The 19,861-nt window shown below is 48.5% G+C and overlaps 1 protein-coding gene across 8 annotated transcripts in view; it reads right to left on the minus strand.

The window, feature by feature from the left end:
• Window positions 1–14,083: 14,083 nt before the first annotated feature.
• The window catches only part of GRAMD1A (GRAM domain containing 1A), a 167,297-nt gene continuing 161,519 nt past the window's right edge, over window positions 14,084–19,861 (minus strand). For all 8 annotated transcript variants that reach the window (XM_083162050.1, XM_083162047.1, XM_083162049.1 and 5 more), the window contains one exon: window positions 14,084–19,225. In XM_083162050.1, coding sequence (XP_083018176.1) covers window positions 19,136–19,225 — 90 coding nt within the window. In that variant the 3' untranslated portion in view covers window positions 14,084–19,135. The remainder of the gene's footprint in view (window positions 19,226–19,861) is intronic.

The following is a 19,861-nucleotide window of genomic DNA, read 5'->3' on the forward strand; positions in this document are numbered from 1 at the left end:
GATCCTAATGTACCGCCCACACTAGGGCCCCCTGTGGTAGTTAAAGGTTTTTGTGCATGGGAGTTGGGTAGTGCTGCAGCGTCACCTGACAATGTGACAACGATTAATGGTGCTGAGCATCGGGAGCTAAGGTACACTGACTGCACAAGTGTGCAGTTCATTACTGGGAGTTGACTAAGTGTGAGAGTGCACAGAGAGGTCAGGGGCTGAGAGGCTTGTGCTGAGCTCTGATAGGTGGAGCTCATCACATGCTTCTCAGCCCCATGGAGGGCAGCAGCAGCTGCAGTGGCCTCATCATGGGTGGGTTTTTAATCAGAGGCAGCGCTGAGCCGTCAGAGTAACAAACACAGGCTTTTCATTTGGTATATATAGTAATCCTGCCCCCAGCAGTTACCCATTGACCAAGTTTATACTGCCTTTACTCTGTGTTTTGACAATGTAATATTCCCCCGTGCAGTTTGCGGCCAGTAATGACACAAGGGAGGGGGCCCCCCTGTCTAAAGTGCCCCGGGCCCCCCGAAGGCTTAATCCAGCCCTGACTATGGGCAGTACGCATGTGCAGTCTATCTATAATCGCCCGGACTGTGATTAGGTCTGAATTAGGCCCATCATTTAAAGATCAACTCAGAATTGCGCAATATTTGAATGGTAATTCCCTGAGAGTAGTTTGACATCAGAGCCATATTGTTAATGTGAGAGAATGACGCAGGCTGTACAGTGGGCCTGGGTGATATACCAACAGTATTCTCTCATGCTTCTGGCACACGGCCAGGGGTTTCCTGCTTGCAGGGGCACAAGCGTTCCCAGAATCTGGCACTTCCAGATAACTGTACACGCTGCGTTCTCCTGGGCCATTTAAAAGAGATTTCACCCAGATGGCCAGGCCCCATGGAATCTGCAGAGACCCTGAGCCTGCATGGCTCCCCCCACCCTGCTATAGCACTCATCTCCTGATATACTCTGTGCTGCTGGGGACCCTGCTCCTCCCACTATATAACAATCAGTCTGTGGCTTCCTGCTGCCTCCATTCCCCTCCTCACATCATGTCACTGCTCCTGTCACATGCAGCCCTGTCCTCACTGACACATCACTCATCTCCTGATATAATCTGTGCTGCTGGGATCCCTGCTCCTCCCACTATATAACTCTCAGTCTGTGGCTTCCTGCTGCCTCCATTCCCCTCCTCACATTATGTCACTGCCCCTGTCACATGCAGCCCTGTCCTCAATGACACATCACTCATCTCCTGATATACTCTGTGCTGCTGGGATCCCTGCTCCTCCCACTATATAACTCTCAGTCTGTGGCCTCCTGCTGCCCCCATTCCCCTCCTCACATCATGTCACTGTCACATGCAGCCCTGTCCTCACTGACACATCACTCATCTCCTGATCTACTTTGTGCTGCTGGAGACCCTGCTCCTCCCACTATATAACTCTCAGTTTGTGGCTTCCTGCTGCCCCCATTCCCCTCCTCACATCATGTCACTGCCCCTGTCACATGCATCCCTGTCCTTACTGACACATCACTCATCTCCTCTGTGCTGCTGGGGACCCTGCTCCTCCCACTATATAACTCTCAGTCTGTGGCTTCCTGCTGCCTCCATTCCCCTCCTCACATCATGTCCCTGCCCCTGTCACATGCAGCCCTGTCCTCACTGACACATCACCCATCTCCTAATATACTCTGTGCTGCTGGGGACCCTGCACCTCCCACTATATAACTCTCAGTCTGTGGCTTCCTGCTGCCTCCATTCCCCTCCTCACATCATGTCACTGCCCCTGTCACATGCAGCCCTGTCCTCATTGACACATCACTCATCTCCTGATACACTCTGTGCTGCTGGGGACCCTGCTCCTCCCACTATATAACTCAGTCTGTGGCTTCCTGCTGCCTCCATTCCCCTCCTCACATCATGTCACTGCCCCTGTCACATGCAGCCCTGTCCTCACTGATACATCACCCATCTCCTGATGTACTCTGTGCTGCTGGGGACCCTGCTCCTCCCACTATATAACTCTCAGTCTGTGGCTTCCTGCTGCCTCCATTCCCCTCCTCACATCATGTCCCTGCCCCTGTCACATGCATCCCTGTCCTCACTGACACATCACTCATCTCCTGATATACTCTGTGCTGCTGGGGACCCTGCTTCTCCCACTATATAACTCTCAGTCTGTGGCTTCCTGCTGCCCCCATTCCCCTCCTCACATCATGTCACTGCCCCTGTCACATGCAGTCCTGTCCTCACTGACACATCACTCATCTCCTGATATACTCTGTGCTGCTGGGGAGCAAGCCACCCCGTATGTACTATAAGAGAGAGGGCCCTGTGTCAGTCCAGCTGCTGTATTCTTTGCTCTGGCCTGTGGGCAGCCATACGAGGAATGGACGTCTGAAAGCGTGTATCTGTATGCATGTTTGTAGTATTTTCGGTACTTGTGTATTTTGGCGGCGCCCCCGATGTCCGTCGTACGACGAACAGATCGCATCGCATCGCATGCCATGCACCCGATGGCATGCGATGCGATGCGACGCGATTTTGACCCCCTATACGACCAAAAATCGTATAAGCACCCTAAAGGGTGCTTTTGAGCACCCAAATGGGTGCTTACAATGTTAAATGCACCCCCACGCCACCCCCCACTATAAACGTAAACCCGAAGCGTGGCGAGCGCAGCGAGCCCGCGAGGGGCGGCGGTACGCGTCCTACGACCTTTTCATACCCCCACTATCCACGTCGGCGTGGAGTTGAGAATAGAATAGTGTGGCGAGCGCAGCGAGCCACCGAGCCCGAAGCGTGGCGAGCGGACGCGGATACCTTCACAGTTATACGCGTCCCCTCGCGGGCTTCACAGGTGTCCGTGGCGACGCGGACACCTGTGAAGCCCGCGAGGGGACGCGTTTACCTGTGAAGGTATCCGCGTCCCCTCACGGGGCTCGCTGCGCTCGCCACGCTTCGGGCTCGGTGGCTCGCTGCGCTCGCCACACTATTCTATTCTCAACTCCACGCCGACGTGGATAGTGTGGGTATGAAAAGGTCGTAGGACGCGTACCGCCGCCCCTCGCGGGCTCGCTGCGCTCGCCACGCTTCGGGTTCACGTTTATAGTGGGGGGTGGCGTGGGGGTGCATTTAACATTGTTTGCACCCATTTGGGTGCTTAACATTGTATAAGCACCCATTAGGGTGCTTATACAATGTTTAATCGCATCGCATCGTATGGCATCGTATGCCATGTACAATGGCATACAATTTCAAAATTGTATGCCATCGTGCACTATCGTACGATATCGCGTCGCATCGCATACCATCGTATGTGTTATGGTATGCGATGCGATGGGCGCCGCCAAAATACACAAGTACCGTATTTTCTTAGTACTGTGCTTATGTTATGTACTCTGAGTATTTCTCCTGGCTGATCTGGAGGTTCCCTGCTGCCCATACAGCACCTGTGTAGCGTTCCTATGTCTGCCAGTATATCCCAACAACTAATGCCCACAAGGAATGTGTAATGGGCATAACGGTGTGTTCCATAATGTGGAATGCCTCCTTTTTGTGATGCCACGCCTCCTCTCCATGAGGCCATGCCCCCTTTTCACTGTGCGGCTTCGCCGTGCAAGGGTCCCACTTGCTGTGGGTGGGCCTGTGTGCTCAAAATGCCAGGGCCGATTTTTGGTTCCAGTCCGGCCCTGACAGGGACTTACCTCCCAACTGTCCCGCTTATCAAGGGAACGTCCTATTTTTTTGGGACGTTCCCCCGTCCTCCCGTGACTGACAGTGTCCTGCGGTGAGGGCGGAGGGCAGTTGGGAGTCCCCCCCTGTCCCCTGTGAATAGGCGCTGTGCACATGTGCACAGCTTCTATCCATGCAGCCCCACGGTCTGGGGCCATAGCCAGCAGCTCCCAGAGCCGCTAGTCATGCCCTCACAGCGGCGAAAATGGGGGCATGGCCTTGTGGCGATAGGCCATGCCCCCCAACATTTCAGGCACGCGAAGCGTCCCTCCTCCCGTCCCGGCAATGTTGGGAGGTATGCAGTGACACGGCTGCCGGGTGTCTTAGTTTTGCATGTACCTTCCAAACAGGGCCGGTCCCCTCACAGCGGCGAAAATGGGGGCATGGCCTTGTGGCGATAGGCCATGCCCCCCAACATTTCAGGCACGCGAAGCGTCCCTCCTCCCGTCCCGGCAATGTTGGGAGGTATGCAGTGACACGGCTGCCGGGTGTTTTAGTTTTGCATGTACCTTCCAAACAGGGCCGGTGCAAGGTTTCTTTGTACCCTAGGCAAATTGTCTGCCCAACACCCAACACCCCCAGCCCCCCCCCCCCCCCCCTCCCCTCCCCGAAAAATAAAATAAATAAATTGTCAGCTGAGGTGTGGTGTATATCTTGTGGGGATAATTGTGGGATTATGCTGGTTGGATTCTGAGGGTGGGTGACATGTGTGGGCAGATGAGATACATACATATCCTTGGGTGCCCTCATCTCAGCATATAGTGCAGTGCAATGTACATACTGTGCAATATACATACAGTATGACCGAGGTGTCTGGAAGGGAAAGCGTTGTAATTATCCTAAGTCTGTTCCCACCTGTACACAGCACTGGCAGGAGACTGTCGGCTCTTCTGCTGCGCTGCGCTGGCTCAGGGCTGCTGCTTGTCCTCGGCAGCAGCACAGACAGGAAGGAGCCACCAGACAGTAATTTGCGGCGGCAGGCTGCAGCGTCGTTCCAGGGTGGGGGTAAGGTGTTGCTCCGGTGCTTGCCCACTCCTTCGCTCCCCCGGGCGGGGGAGGGGGTTCTGCTCAGCGCGGGGGGTTGCGGGTATTGCGGCGGCAGGCCGCAGCATCGGTCCAGGGTGGGGGGCTGCTCCGGAGCTCGCCCGTTCCCCCGGGGGGAAGGGGAGCCACTCCACACGGGGGATTGCGGGTATTGTGGCGGCAGTAGGCCGCAGCGTCGTTCCAGGGGGAGCTGCTCCAGTGCTTGCCCGCTCCCCTGGGGGGTAAGGGGTGCTGCCGCTCCACTCGGGGGTTGTGGCGGCAGGCCTCAGCATCATTCCAGGGGGGGTTGCCAGGGGCGGGGGGTGTCGGGTGATGCGGCAGCGGGGGGACCAGCTCCAAACTGCCGCCCTCCAGTGGCCGGCGCCCTAGGCAAATGCCTAGAGCTGCCTAGTGGTGGCGCCGGCCCTGTTTCCAAATCATTTGACGGTCGGTGCCCATTGAATGATTTGCCCCCGCAAACAAGAGTGCTAATGGATGTTTATATTTGCATGCGTGGGTGGAAATTGGCGAGTGAGGGGCAGCATTTAATCAATGCGCAACGTTGCTTCAAAAATGATAAAATGGAGAGATTTAAACAACCAACCAATCAGCTCCTGCCTGACATTTTTCAAACACATACATGTCAGGCAGGAGCTGATTGGCTGGCTATTTATCACTTGGTGGATCTGGCCCTCTGACTGTTTGTGACTGTGTATCATTATGTGCAGTTTCACCATGCTGCATCTTTTTCTCGCTGCAAATTCCATTGCGCTACATCTGTGACTTTGTACGGGGTGTAAAACTTATTCCTGTGCAGGTAAATTAGCAGCCCAGCGTCTAGAGAACACTGTGAGTGTAGGTCTGCGGCAATTGCATTGCACATAGGTGTGATGCCATCACAACAGGTGAAATAGATGTAGACATTGTGATAATTGCGTGAGTACCTTTAATGTGTTTGTATATAAAACTGATTTTAAAAAGTGTAAACTGCATAAACACTCATCTCTGCTATTGTATAGAACAGGTAGGCTGCTTTCTCTGGCAGATCCATGCACCCACACAGGGTCTGTCGCGTCTGACTGTACCTGGCTGGAGCTCTATAAATTCCTCCTGCTGGAGTGTTGCATAACACTTTATCCGGTACTTCACTCACACAGGGAAAAAACACGTTACCTAAACGATAGGGATATACAGTACATAGGTTTCATTTTCATTGCCAGGGGTTTCATGCCCGCTGCCAGGGGTTTCATGCCCGTTGGCAGGGAGTTACATACCTGTTGCCAGTGATTAATTTGCTCATAGCCAGGGGCAAAATATATAATTATCACTACCCTCAATCTGTAACTTCCGGGCAGCGATATACACTACTTAGTAGGACCTCTTCTATCTATCCATCTGTCTAGTAGAACCCCTAGCCTCTGTCTGCTCCAAGGCGGCCATTTTTGCAGGGACATTTTCAGCAGACTCCATAAGCACAGCCAGACCCATTGGAATCTGCAGAGACCATACATTTCCCCAAACCACCACCTGGGCTGCAGTGCCATTGTTTCTTCACCTGGGTTGGTGCATAGTAAGCAGTACGCCCCTTTCCTTAGCATGCACTGCGTGTACTGCTCATACTATACAGCGAACACATGTAAATGTAGGTTGGGTACAATATCTTGACAGTCAAAAGGGCGATAGCGGAAGGCCAATGTCCATAAACCCAACACATAGCGGTAGATATTTTTACCCCGAGTCCTAACCCACCCCTCCTGCCGCCTAACCTCAACCACCCCCCTAGTGCCTATCCCCAACCCATGTACTTACCTCTGGGACCTGTTGGCGCAAAAACACAAGTTGTATCCGGACACATTTGTATATATACTACTAGAGGGTGAGCACTAAAACCATTCCTTGTATTGATAAAGGCGAAGAAAGCATATAAGGTAATATACTCTCTTAGTTCATGTCTAGCAGAGCATGCTGGTCCTTGTAGTACCACCAATGACAGAGAGTTACAGGCTGACGACTTCTGCTTTAGACAGCAAAAATGTCATCAAAGACAACATTGAGTTGTAGAGAAATGAAGACTTTGATCTCTGTGCCAAGTCCGCCACGCTGCCACCTAAATGTGCTGCAGCTCTCCGTCCATATTGTCAGCCTGCTGCTGGGTTCCAGGTGTGGAGCTGCAGATGATTCAATCTGAGCTCCTACTGGAACGCGCGTCTAATAGTCCAGTGAGTGATATTCCCCCCAGGGTACAGCACAGGGACAAACAGCACAGGAGTAAGGGGGAGAGGTATTAAGCCTTGGGCGAGCTGTGGCAGACATAAGCAATTACATTAGCCCGTATATTACAGATCACAGGGGAGTTCCATCAGAATAGAAATGTGAGAGCTTTTATACAGGTAACACTTTCATAATATATATCTGGATACACCCCTCTAAATAACACACAGTCTGGCAGTGGCGGATCCAGAGGGGGGGTGCAGCACAGTTTAATATTCAAATAGGGGAGTCGCACCAGCTGCCATCTCAAACACACACTGACAGTTGGTGCAGCTCCCCTATTTGAATTTTGAACTGCGTGGCAACCCCCACCCCTGGATCCGCCACTGGATTCTGGGGTATGTTTAGCAAAGTGGGGAGAACTTTATTACTACAGTATTATTTATCCCCTGCGCATCAGTGGCATAGCTATAATGTCACAGCCCCCGCAATGGCTTGAAGGAGACAGCGCCACAGGGTCTGCAGGGGGCCCCAAGGATCAGAAGCGGCATTGCTGCCCGAAAACTGATATTAGTCAGGGACATGGAGGAAGCGCTCGCATCCTCCTCCCCCTGATTATTTTCCTAAAACCCGCCTGCACCGCTCGCTTCCTCCCTGGCCACTGACTCTGAGGAGGGGAGGGAGCAGCAGAACACACAGCACGCCTGCTCGCATGCCCGCACAGCCCGCCCTGCCTGCCGCCCCCTTGCCCACAGAGCCTGCCTTGCAGTATGTTGTGTAATGTGTAAGTGGCATTACGGCGTGTGGCATATAGTGTAAGTGGCATAATGTGTAAGGGGCATTATGGGGGGGCGCCCAAAACTATTTTGGCTTGGTGGAGCAAAATTTACAGTTACGCCACTGCTGTGCTTATACATGGAATAAAAATGATGCCACATAACTGAAAGGAGTACTGTCATTATTGGGTGGAGTCGGCTCTTCAGTTTGTGCTGCACCTGTAGACGAGGAGAGAAAGCAGCTACAACATAATACACCAAGAATGTAGTGCGAGATACTGTATAAAGAAAAAAATGCATTACCGTTTCTGACCAACAGGTGGCATGGCACTGTCTTGTAATCTGTTTGGTTAACTTACATTGGGCAAAATTTACTAAGAATACGGCTGTCTCAGTCGTATTCGGTATTTTTTATACGACTGTTATTGGTGGAGTATTTCATTTACACATTCCTATTCTGGAGCATAGTTTACAAAGGTGTCGTATGTTTTAGATTTTTCGATGTCCTATGAAGTCGTATCTTTTTGGAGTATTTTTTTACAACTTGTACTACAATACGCCTAGTATACGTTCGTATTTTTAAATTCGACTTGATAGTAAATTTCAAAATTACATTGGAGTAATGTAAAATTCAAGGCATATTCTTTCTATGGCGTATTAATTCGTATTTTCTTACAAAATACTAACGTTATTTCACATTATTCCAAAAATACGAATATAAATATGACTATTCTTGCAGAAACGCAGCTGAGCTTTGAATTTATTCAGCAACTTATAAGCAGGAACATAGTTGTCCATAGATTATTATTGTGGCATAGTGTCAAGGGATCCTACCTGATCCAGCAACAGAGGCACCTGATGGGGGAGGACACTTCAGGGCATTAAGCCACGCCCCCTAATTACCAGCAATTCATGGGACTCTGAGCAGACTTGGTGCTTCTCATTTACTTTAATATCCTACAGCCGAGGGGGCGAAGGAAGAGAACGGGAGTCACAGTATGCTATTGGTAGTGGGTAAGGGGAGCTTTCGAGGCAGCCAGTGACCAGGGCTCTTGGGGGCCCTTAAACCATCTCAGGCCCTATAGCAGCTGCACCCTCGGTAGTTAAGCCACTGAAATAGAGCTCGCTACATCTCCAAACTTTGCTTCCCCCTGGAACAGGATCCACGTGCGGCAAACCCGCGTGCGTGCCCCAAAAAGGGGGCATGGCCTATGAAAATAAGGCGTGGTCTCACAGGATGACGCGACCTAAGGCCGCGCCCCCAGTTTTCGCAGATCTGCGTCGTTGAATAGACGCTGTGCGCATACGCCTATTCTCTTCATGCTGGGGGGGACTCCTAACTGCCCGCCCCCCCACCGCAGGACAATGGCAGCCCCGGGCGGGATTGTCCCCAAATACCGGGACGTTTCCACGGTAAGCGGGTCAGTTGGTAGGTGTGGCTTGGGAATGTTAACATTTGTCTCAAGAAAACGAAATGGTCTCCGTAAAAAGTGCACTCAAAACACTATAGAGGTATAGGGGCCCTAACTATAGAGGTATAGGGGCCCTGACTATAGAGGTATAGGGGCCCTGACTATAGAGGTATAGGGGCCCTGACTATAGAGGCATAGGGGCCCTGACTCAGGGCCGATGCAAGGCACCGGAGCGCCCCAGGCGAGGGGGGGTGGGGCGCCCCGGTGCCTGGGGGGGGTACCTGCGGCGCTGTGTGATCTGGCGGCGGGGTCCCTGCAGTGATGCGCGCTATCTGGCAGCCAGGCGGCGGCGCGGGAAGCGCTGATGGGTTTGAAAACTCGCCGCACGCTGATTGGCTGAATCTCAGCCAATCAGCATGCGGAATGTTTTCAAACCCAGCACCAGCAGCGCTTCCCGCGCCGCCGCCTGGCTGCCGGATAGCGCGCATCACTGCAGGGACCCCGCCGCCAGATCACACAGTGTCGCAGGTACCCGGCACGGACACCCCTGCAGCCTCCATGCGAGAGGCGAGGGGCGAAGTGCCGCCCTCCAGTGGCTGGCGCCCTAGGCAAATGCCTTGATTTGCCTAGTGGTGGCGCCGGCCCAGCCCTGACTATAGAGGCATGTTAGATAGACAATTTTCCTTTGTGTATATATGCTGCTACCTATTGGTGTCGGACATTATTTATTTTACTATTTATAAACAGTTTCTTATATAGCGCATACATATTCCGCAGCGCTGTACAGAGTATAGTTGAACATTCACATCATTATAGTCTGCATTGCATGGACTTTGTCAATGAAAACCTTATTCAAGTTCTTTCAGTGAAGAAAAGGCTTCGCAGAATGGCTCCAGTGTAATAAAATGACTGAAATTCAATTGTGTAATTAATGTCTGTGAGTAATGTATTTGACCTGTATTGTGAATTACCAGTAAAACTTGCTCCATGTTAGAAGCTACAGACACCAGGTGTATGAGAAATCCCAGAAGAAACAAAGTAACAACATCAATCCGGGTATCACACTCCCTAATACTCACCCATCAGATACCTTATCGCAGTGTTACCAGCTGGAGCCAATCGTTACTTCTATGGTCCCCTAGGCCAAACATCCTTGCATCATGGTGCCATAGGGTGGTTCTGGTTGATACATCCACAGTGTCTAGATAGACCAGGGCTGGGCAACACCGGCCCTCCAGATGTTGATGAACTACACATCCCAGCATGCCTTGCATCAGTTTCAGCATGGCCACATAGCAAAACTAATGCAAAGCATCCTGGGATGTGTAGTTCATTAACATCTGAAGGGCCGGTGTTGCCCAGCCCTGAGATAGACTGTCAATAGATCTACCCCAAAAGGTTGACATGCAATAGATCGGCAGGGTCATTGGGGGGGGGGGGGGGTGCCGGACGCAGTCCCGACAGTCATTTATCCAACGTCGGGATCCTGACTGTCAAAACGCCGACAGACAGGTGCCCAACGGCCACCCGCTATTTTCCCTCGTGGGGGTCCACGACCCCCATAGAGGGAGAATAGAATAGGTGGCGAGCACAGCGAGACCGCAAGGGGCTTTTTTGTGCTCGCCATGCTGTCTGAGTCCGGCCAGTTGGGATCCCGACATCGGGCTAATGACTGTCGGGATCCCGACTGTTGGAACAATATACCACACCCCATTGGGGGTGCATGGCACCAAAAAAAAGTGCAAAACTCAGGTCAACCTTTTCATGTTGACAGTTTGACCCCATCAATACTTTGTCCCTGTCGACCTTTCCCATGCCAAACTTTTGATCCTGTCGAACTACTGCAAAAAAAAAAACTATATATATATATATATATATATATATTAAATTGTGCTTATCTCTTATTTGTCATTTGGAATCCTCACATTCCCATCATGATAATAATAATAATAATAAAAACAATTCTTTATAATGCTCCGTATAATATCCAATAACAGGAATCCGATTTATAAAGACATTGAAAAGCCTGGCACCACTTGTGCCCTGGGGAACAGGCCTGTTTCAGCTAGTCTCACGCTGCGCCACATTGTACTGACAGCCACAAACTCTGATCACTGCTCACAGTATGGTTTGGTTGGAAAGGGTTAATGTTTTCATCACCCATGCTGTTTCTGCTGAGCCAGAAAGCCCCAGCTCAGCAAGTTTGCATTATTAAAGAGACGTGAGTTGTTATGTTAACCCCCTGCAGCCTACGCAGACATGCTGACTGCGACAATCACGTCTTACAACCGATGTACATGACCGTTCAGCAAATCTAGTTAAGATGCGCTTTCTGCTTTATGATCTGAGGGTGAGATTTAACAGAGTGTGATTTTTAGACTTTTGCTAATATTTCTAAAACAATGGCCATATTCGCACGTTTTCCGAAAATGTAACTGTCGATTTTGGTAAACGTTACCAAAAATCGCTCAGACTAGTGAGATCTGTGCATGGTTCTGTCTTAAAAAATGTGTAAAAGTTAAAATTATTTAAAAAAAAAATGGTGTGGGGTTCCCCCTCTTGAGCATAACCAGCCCCGGGCTCATTAAGTCAGGCCAGTATCCAAAATTACGGGGGCCAAAAAGTGTAGGGGCCCCTCGTATTTCTGAAACCAGTCCCGGACTCTTGGACCAGTCCTGGTTCCAAAAATATGGGGGGACAAAAAAACTGGGGGTCCCCTGTTTTTTTAAACCAGCACCGGTCCAAGAGTCCGGGGCTGGTTTCAGAAATATGGGGAACCCCTACGCTTTTCGTCCCCCATATTTTTGGAACCAAGTCTGGCTCAATGAGCCCGGGGCTGGTTATGCTCAGGAGGGGACACCCCATGCCATTTTTTTTTCATTTTTTTTTTTTTTTATAAAATGCACCTTACCATGTCTCACAATTTTTTTTTGCAACAAATTTGCATCTCATTAAATAGTTGAATTCTTAAAAAAAATGCTTCAGGTGCGATTTCGGATCCTTACTAAAAATCGTATCCCATTAAATCTATTACAGGCCAACAGTAACATTTGTTTAAACTCTACAGTTAAAAACTCACATTGATACCTGGAAAAACACGAAATGTATCACTGTATGTATTATTTGGTTTGCTCAAAATCATTATCATATTTGTTATAATGACATCATTTACACGTCTGGTTTATTGAGACGGTAATTACTAATTGACAGAGATCTTTGCGTGAAGTTTTTCTCTTTTTGTTACCTCTAACCGTAGAGCTGTGAGTTGGAAATAATCATCAGGGAGGTGGATAAAGTGAGTAATGACTCCTTCGCTAAAAATGATCATTGCATCATGAAACTGAGCTACAAATATCATCTGATTCATTTTCACCACCTACATGTATTTATTAAAGACTGCAGGATTGCCCGGATCAAAAGCTCTAGGGGAACTGAACTGCGGGTGAAGGGTGCAAATTGCCATTAAGGAAGTCTGCTGGCAACGACGCCCAGCCCACACCCCTCACCTGCCCATCCGAATCTCAAATTCGCTACCATATAGGGCTATGTGCAGTTTGTGCGGGTTTGCCCCGCCGTACGGTGCAGCTGTTGCCGGGTTAATTTGGTCCGCAGCACTTCGGGGGGGTGGGGCCAGATGTAGATGTCATCAAGCCCAGTCCCCCCAGTACTGCAAATCCTGCAATTTGTGGGTCTTTGAGTAGGGGGTGGGGCTAAATGACATGATTTGCATATTTAGCCCCACCCCCTCAAACGCTGTGAATCGTGGAAAATGAACACTGCCGTGGGGGAGATGGGGGGACGCGCCAGTATCCGGGAGGGTTGTGCACCCTTCAAGGGGGCCCGGGAGGGGGACCTGATTTTCGGGAACCTCCTGGCCATTCTTTTAAGAAAAAGTTATATTACGCGCCTATGTGACTCTATATGCTGTATGGCGTAAAGATGGTAGGTGTATGAGGAACCTGCTGTACTTCCCAAACCTTCTGTATGACATCACAAAGGTACTCTGCTGTACTTCTGTATGACATCACAAAGGTACTCTGCTGTACTTCTGGATGACATCACAAATGTACTTTGCTGTACCCCTGTTTGCTCCAGTCATTTGGCCCGAGGTTCTCACATGTATTTTTTTGTTTGTCAATGTCAACAACTGAGCATGTGGTCTCCCTATTAGTGTACCCCGTTCCCCTTGTGCAAAAGGGTATATGCAGACAGGCAATAGGTCGACACATGAAAAAGTCAACATGGACAAAGGCAGAGGAGGAGCTAGGTGACAAGGTGCCCGGAGCAAGGTAATGTTTTGGCACCCCCCAGTCATTTTTCCTTCTTATAGCAATGCCTAACACAATATGACACTCACCATAATGCCCTTTACACATTATTCCACACACCATAATGCCTGTAACACATTATGCCACACCATAATTCCCATTACACATTATGCCACACAACATAATGCTTAATTCACTTTATGATGGCATTTCAGTGTTTAGTTTAGTGGGTGCCAGCATCCCTGCATGGACCAGCTGATGCACCTTGACTCAGACACCTGGTTTAGGATCATTTATTGAGCTCCAATGATTTTAGTAGGAAAGCAGGTGAACACGTAGGCTCGGGTGCCCCACAGGATGCATATATCTTTGCATACGGGCAAATCTACGCACTGCGCTGGCGCACCCGGGCCAGAGGCAACTTATGCAACAATATCCCATTTCTCAAAATATTTCCACCCAATAAAAAAAACAAGGAAACACAACAGCAAAAGTTTCAGATGATTTTTTAATAAATATTAGCGGTTGACACACATTCACGCACACTCAGTGTCTTCAAGTCTGTCTGAACCTGCTCTGCCAGCGGCTATAAAACAGACGGTATTAAATTGTAAGAGAAACAGGGGACATCTTAGAAAGAGGGGGCTTTCTTGGGGGGGGGGGGCGTGGGACAAAAGATTCTTCAAGGCAGCCTGCAGTAACAGCTTCATTCAGCAGGATCCAGCCCCATGTGCAGGGAGGAGATACAAGGTTCAGCGCTGTGAGAATCTCAGTCTAGGGACTGTCAGACCTTCCGCTGTGGTGGTGCCGCCCAGCCTCACAGCCCTGACCGCTGTAACCACTCTCCATGCAGAGAATGCTAAGCTACTGCAGGCTGCTCTTGTAGTAACAACCCCAGTAATCAGCACTATTTCTCGGTCCCTTTCCTCCTAGAACATCTATTAGCCCTCGGGTTACTGTCAGGGCTTAATGATAGACAAAATCTGCCTAATTAATACTTTCATAGTCAATACAAGACAGCAGTGTGTGTCCAAAATGACCATGGTATCACCGGGACAGTGCAGAACACACCCAAGCATTTTTCGCAAGCTACACCCATTCCCTTCCTAGACCATCCATTTATAGACGCACCTCTAACTATTATATTCAGAGCATGACTTTTTAAAGTGACAGTACATGGACTTGTGCAAAATAACTTAATACAGTGTGTGGAGGAGTCAGGATGGTGGGCATGGAAGGTAGCTGTAACTCTCTCTTGTCCATCAAGAAACCCAACGCTAATGAGCGAATACAAGCAGAGATTGTGCGGGGTCCCAAGGTTTTCAGGGCACTAGATCTCTTCTTCATGAGCAGAGACGAACATTTCACCGTTATTGGCTATGAGGAACAAAACACCAAACGATATGAAACATCATGAACAATACATCAGGAAAGGTTGACCACAGAGAAGCCTTTCAGAAAACATCGCTTCTCCACTTAAAATTCTGCAACGCGTTTCTCCATGAACTCTATTGTTGGACTGGGACTCTCACCTCCCATTGGATACAATGTTTGGGATACTCTGGCTCACAGAAGTGGAGAAGCTTGGCTTTCCGAAATGTTCCTCAGTGGAGAGTTCAAAATAACAGAACGTCTTTCCTACTCAAACGTCAGCTGTGAGACAGCATCCAGCAGCAAAACTGGTCATAAAACATCATCGGATTTATCAACACGTTCTCATCACACAGACTTTTTTTCATTACGGTACTGTTCTTAAGCAGAACTTGACTCCGCTGTGGGTCTCTTGCTCTCTGCTGGTGGTCCTTATCCATGATGTAGTTGAGAGACCCACCTAAAACCTAACAAGTTCTGGAATTAGCGGTCAGCAGATAGAATTTATTACTAATAAGGAAGGGCCAGGGCGGTCAAGTGCGCCAGAGTTTATGGTCAACGGCCATGGCAGGACTTGTACCTATTTCGAGGTAGGACTTCACATTTCATAGCTGGGTTGAGTCAACATTTCAACTGTCTGCAAGACCAAGGGTTTACGTTCGGGTTGAAAAAGTGCGTGATGAAAAAATATCACACAAAATGAATCTGTGCCGATGAAACGCGGGCACAGTAACGAAAGAAGTTATTACAATCATACGCAATGCACTACAATAAAAAGGCCTGTAGGTTTATAGTCTGCCTAAGGGCCCCGTCCAATGGCCGAGCACACAAGTCAAACCGTCCTTTTCTTTCTTTGATATTTACAACAAACTGACAGAGTCTGGTGAGGTATTTTATGCACACTATACCAAATGGGTCCAGCCCATTACTACATCTCCTTCTGTGTCTGCAAGGCCTCTGTCTAGTGCAATAATCACACATACATAGTTTGGGGATACTGGCAGTGAAATAAAATTCTGCAGCTCAGCCGAGAACCCCAGAGCGCGCTGAGCCAACAGTGAAATGCGTGGTGGCGATGACGTTCATCACAAAATACTTTGCAGGCCTTTGACAGGAATAATAAATTAACAAAAATGGTCATCTGTCTACTGGCAAAATAAATTAATAGATAATTGGTCTAAGTAATACATGTCGTAAAATAAATCATCAATAAAGCAAAAACAGGAGTCTCTCGCATAAGATTTAAAGTGAGTGTCAAAGAGCAAAATGGCAGAGGAGCAGCATGGAAAGGTCTCCGGACTAGCTGAAGACCTAACGTTCCGATAAAGTACTTGGGTTTAGTGGAGAAGAAGTTATGGATAAGCAGGCGTTCACTTCAGAGTTCGGGGGATTGGGGGTGAATAGGTGGACCGCAACTTTTTGTGGAGCAGTGCAAACCAATTTTAATAAACTAATACAAAGAGACAAGGGGATGCGGTCATTAGGTCCGCACAAGAAAGGTCGACACTCCTTAAGTCGACACCAGAAGGTCAACAGGGTCCTTAGGTCTACCGGCAGAAGGTGGACAATGCAGAAGCTTGACAGGGATTTTTTTTATTCCCCCCATTGTGGTTCCAGAACAGGCGGTAGTTCATGCCCTACCATCCACTAGCATGCATGTCCAAACTATGGCCCTCCAGCTGTTGTGAAACTACAAGTCCTAGCATGCCTTGCCATAGTTTTGCTATTAGGGAATACTAAAAGTATGGCAAGGCATGATGGGATGTGTAGTTTCACAACAGCTGGAGGGCCACAGTTTGGACATGCCTGCGACTAGGGCAAGGAGGGAGAATAGAAAAGTGTGCCCGAAGCATTGTGAGCGCAGCGAGCGATGAGAGGAGCTGACGTTACTTAGACAGTGTCCAGAACTAGACGTCTAGATCTAGACGCCTAAAGGAAAAAAAACCTCTAAAAAATATGTGTCGACCTTCTGCATTGTCGACTTTCCGCCGGTCGACCTAAGGACCAACTTTTCTTGGATTGACCGAATGATCCATTCATGAGACAAGGGGCATAGAATAATTGACATTAGGATGTGATTTTTCCTTGAACCTTTACGGTGTCTTCATGCTGTACTTTAGCACAATTCTTAGCTGGCTTTGCCAACACTAAAACATCTTTTCCAAGTGCCCCATGGCATCCAGTTCCGTGGGGCAGTTCCATTTTCTCCTTGTGTCATAATTTATTAAACCATAATTGAGGCTAAATTATTATTATTATTATTTTAAGTTTTATTTGGGACAAGGGAGTCAGGATTCTAAAGAGGAAAGTGGTTGGGAATCTTTTGACATTTACCCCAATGACTGTTTATATTTTTTCGTGCCCTGTACTACTAACCTGAGGAGGCATCTCCTTTGAGCATGAACTATAAATATAGGTACAGTACATGACCAACGCGTTTCGTGCTGCACCTACAACATGTGCCTTAAAAAAGGTCCAGCGATTTTAGTGGCTGTACCAATATCCAGTTTGTTTTGACAATAGGAACTGTGGCATAGTTTAGACGTTAAGGGCAGTTTGATATAGATACTGCTAATAGACAAAAGTAATTAAGTACATTGGTTACATGAACTCCATCCCGATAAAACAAATTGTACGCCTCTATAATATTTCCAGACTCCAGTCAATGGCTGAGGAATTAATTCAAATAGTCCAGATTATTGACTCGATCAGGCATAACCAGAATGTTAATTAGCACTCAAAATTGGGAGGTTTTGTAGGAAATGTATTGGACTGCTATTTAAGTGATCATACCCCCTTTCCAAACTTCCACATGCCAACTATTGTATGCAATCCACAGGCTGCATTTTTGAGAATTTTTTGTTCCACCCAAGACTCCAGGTGGAGGCAACACTTTAAATGTTCTGCGAGAGAGGAGAGGAACTTATGTCTTGGCTAATAAAAAGACGCCTCTTCTACTGGCGAAGAGTTTATCTCATTAAAATAAAATAAATAAATAGCTAAGATTATATAGTAAGGTTGTTTGCCATGGAGTGTCTGAACTAGAGGAGGCTTGACAAGGGTTGCTCCTCCAATGAGGAGTGGTGTGAACTTTGCCTCAGGTGGATCCATCCTGGGGTGGTGGCTGAGAGGAGGTTCTCAACTTGTCTCCTGGGCAGTAACTCGCCTTCCAACGTCCACCAGTGCTCTGATTACCAACTGCTTAGTGAGAGGAGGAGTTTGGAAAGAAGGAAAGAAAGTATGAGGAGAATGTGGAGAAAAGGCAGAGGGAGGAGAAGGAGAGGAAGTACCACTCCTAATCATTCTCGTCTTTCTAAGTCAGTCACCATAAGCAGAGCTTACATTCATGGCTCACAGGGCTGCAAAGACGGCGTTAGACTCAGCTCTCAGAATAAAACCAACTAAGTGCTTTCTACAAATAATACCTCGGGTGGGGATTTCTACATTCCATTGTGGCAAACAAAGGGGGGCGCTGTTGTTTCCTTATCAGGAATGTGTTCGAGATCAAAGGACAGAATCACAGTGCTGGATTGGAGCTCGTCAGTCTCCCCCTCAGGCCAGACTGTGGTTAGTGCCTCTCAATCTACTTTAAATATATTCAACTAGATAGACAAAATCTGAGAACTGAACATTAAAACCTAATTATCAGGTTAATCAACGGTGCCTCAATACCTCAATATTGGGGAAAACCCACCTTAAAAGTGTCGCTAATGTCTTGTTCTATGGAAAAGGCCAAAACGTCAAGTTCCAGGTAGACTATTAGCTCCGTTCTTAAAAGAATGCCGTAACTGCATTATGGGAAACCTGCCCCATAGCAATTGCAATAATCCACACTGACCACGGAACCCTAGGTCAGAGGTCAAACTTTCGAACGTCAACGGAAAGTTACCACGAGTCTCTTCTTTGAATGACGGTGGAAAATTTGCTAAATAAATTGGGGACCGTGTTCATTCCCTACGATAGTACAGCTGTCCAAAGGAAAAGGGGGGCAACCATTTCTGAACCCCCCCCCTTCCCAAAAAAAAGTTCCTTTTAAAATATCCACTTTGCAGTTTTATCCTTTAAATATCGAAAAAATGATGTACTCTCATCCATGACGTAGCGGCTCTTCGACACAACCAGAATGCACATTATAATCAGTAACCTAACAACTCCTATCCAGGAAGGGAGCTAGTATCCAGCAATTAATTCCCTACAGGTGTCAGCGCTCAGCACTCAAATCTGTACAGGTGCTCAGGTTGTCATCCGGTCGTCCGAGAGCACGCGCTCTCCCCGGCTCTGGCCAGAAACGAGTTCCCTCCCCCGCAGAGATGACCCGGGGGAAGTATTAGTCCAGATTACTCGTCATGACAGAGCATCTTCCTCGTGAGGTTCTGTTGTGGCGGGGTCATTCAGCAAGACCCCCTGCTGCAGCCTTTGTAAAGACGATCTCATCTGGAGAACAAAAGGGGACATTACACAATGCATTCGATAGATACAGCCTCATACATCTAGAATCAATACACCACACAGCGGTAGATGCCTGGCGCAAAGGAGCCGTCACGTTCCGTGCCACTCTGCTACCGTCCGGCGTTTGTTTGTATACGGAACACAATGTAATTTGCATTGGGAAAAAGCTACGGCTGTAGCACAGATTCAGAGGGGTACATTTAGCAAAACTTCTATAAAAATAGGTGATGTTGTCCATGGCAACCAATCAGATTCTGTCTGTTATTTCCTAGGATGCAATAGAAAAATGATAAGACAGACTATGATTGGTTGCTATGGGCAACTGCATGTGGCAAGCGCAACAGAAAATAGCAATTTTGAATGTTCTTTAATTATATAATTTTTTGGAACTCAAGGGCATTATACATGTGCAAAAAGGGTCCTGGGTGATTGCACGCAGTCCCCCTTTTGCCTCTGCCTGATTGACAGGCAGGTGCATTTAGGGTAGTGGTGCAGGGGTGTGGATGGCCAGGGGTGGCAAGACCAGGATCTTCATCTCTGAACGTATGCTTTCTGACCCCACATGGCGACCAGCGACGGCCAGCCTGAGGTTTACTCAGCCACCTGAGGGAAACAAGCAAC

Source organism: Crinia signifera, chromosome 19 (genome assembly GCF_055691185.1).
Source record: "Crinia signifera chromosome 19, ASM5569118v1, whole genome shotgun sequence".
Lineage (NCBI taxonomy): Eukaryota > Metazoa > Chordata > Amphibia > Anura > Myobatrachidae > Crinia > Crinia signifera.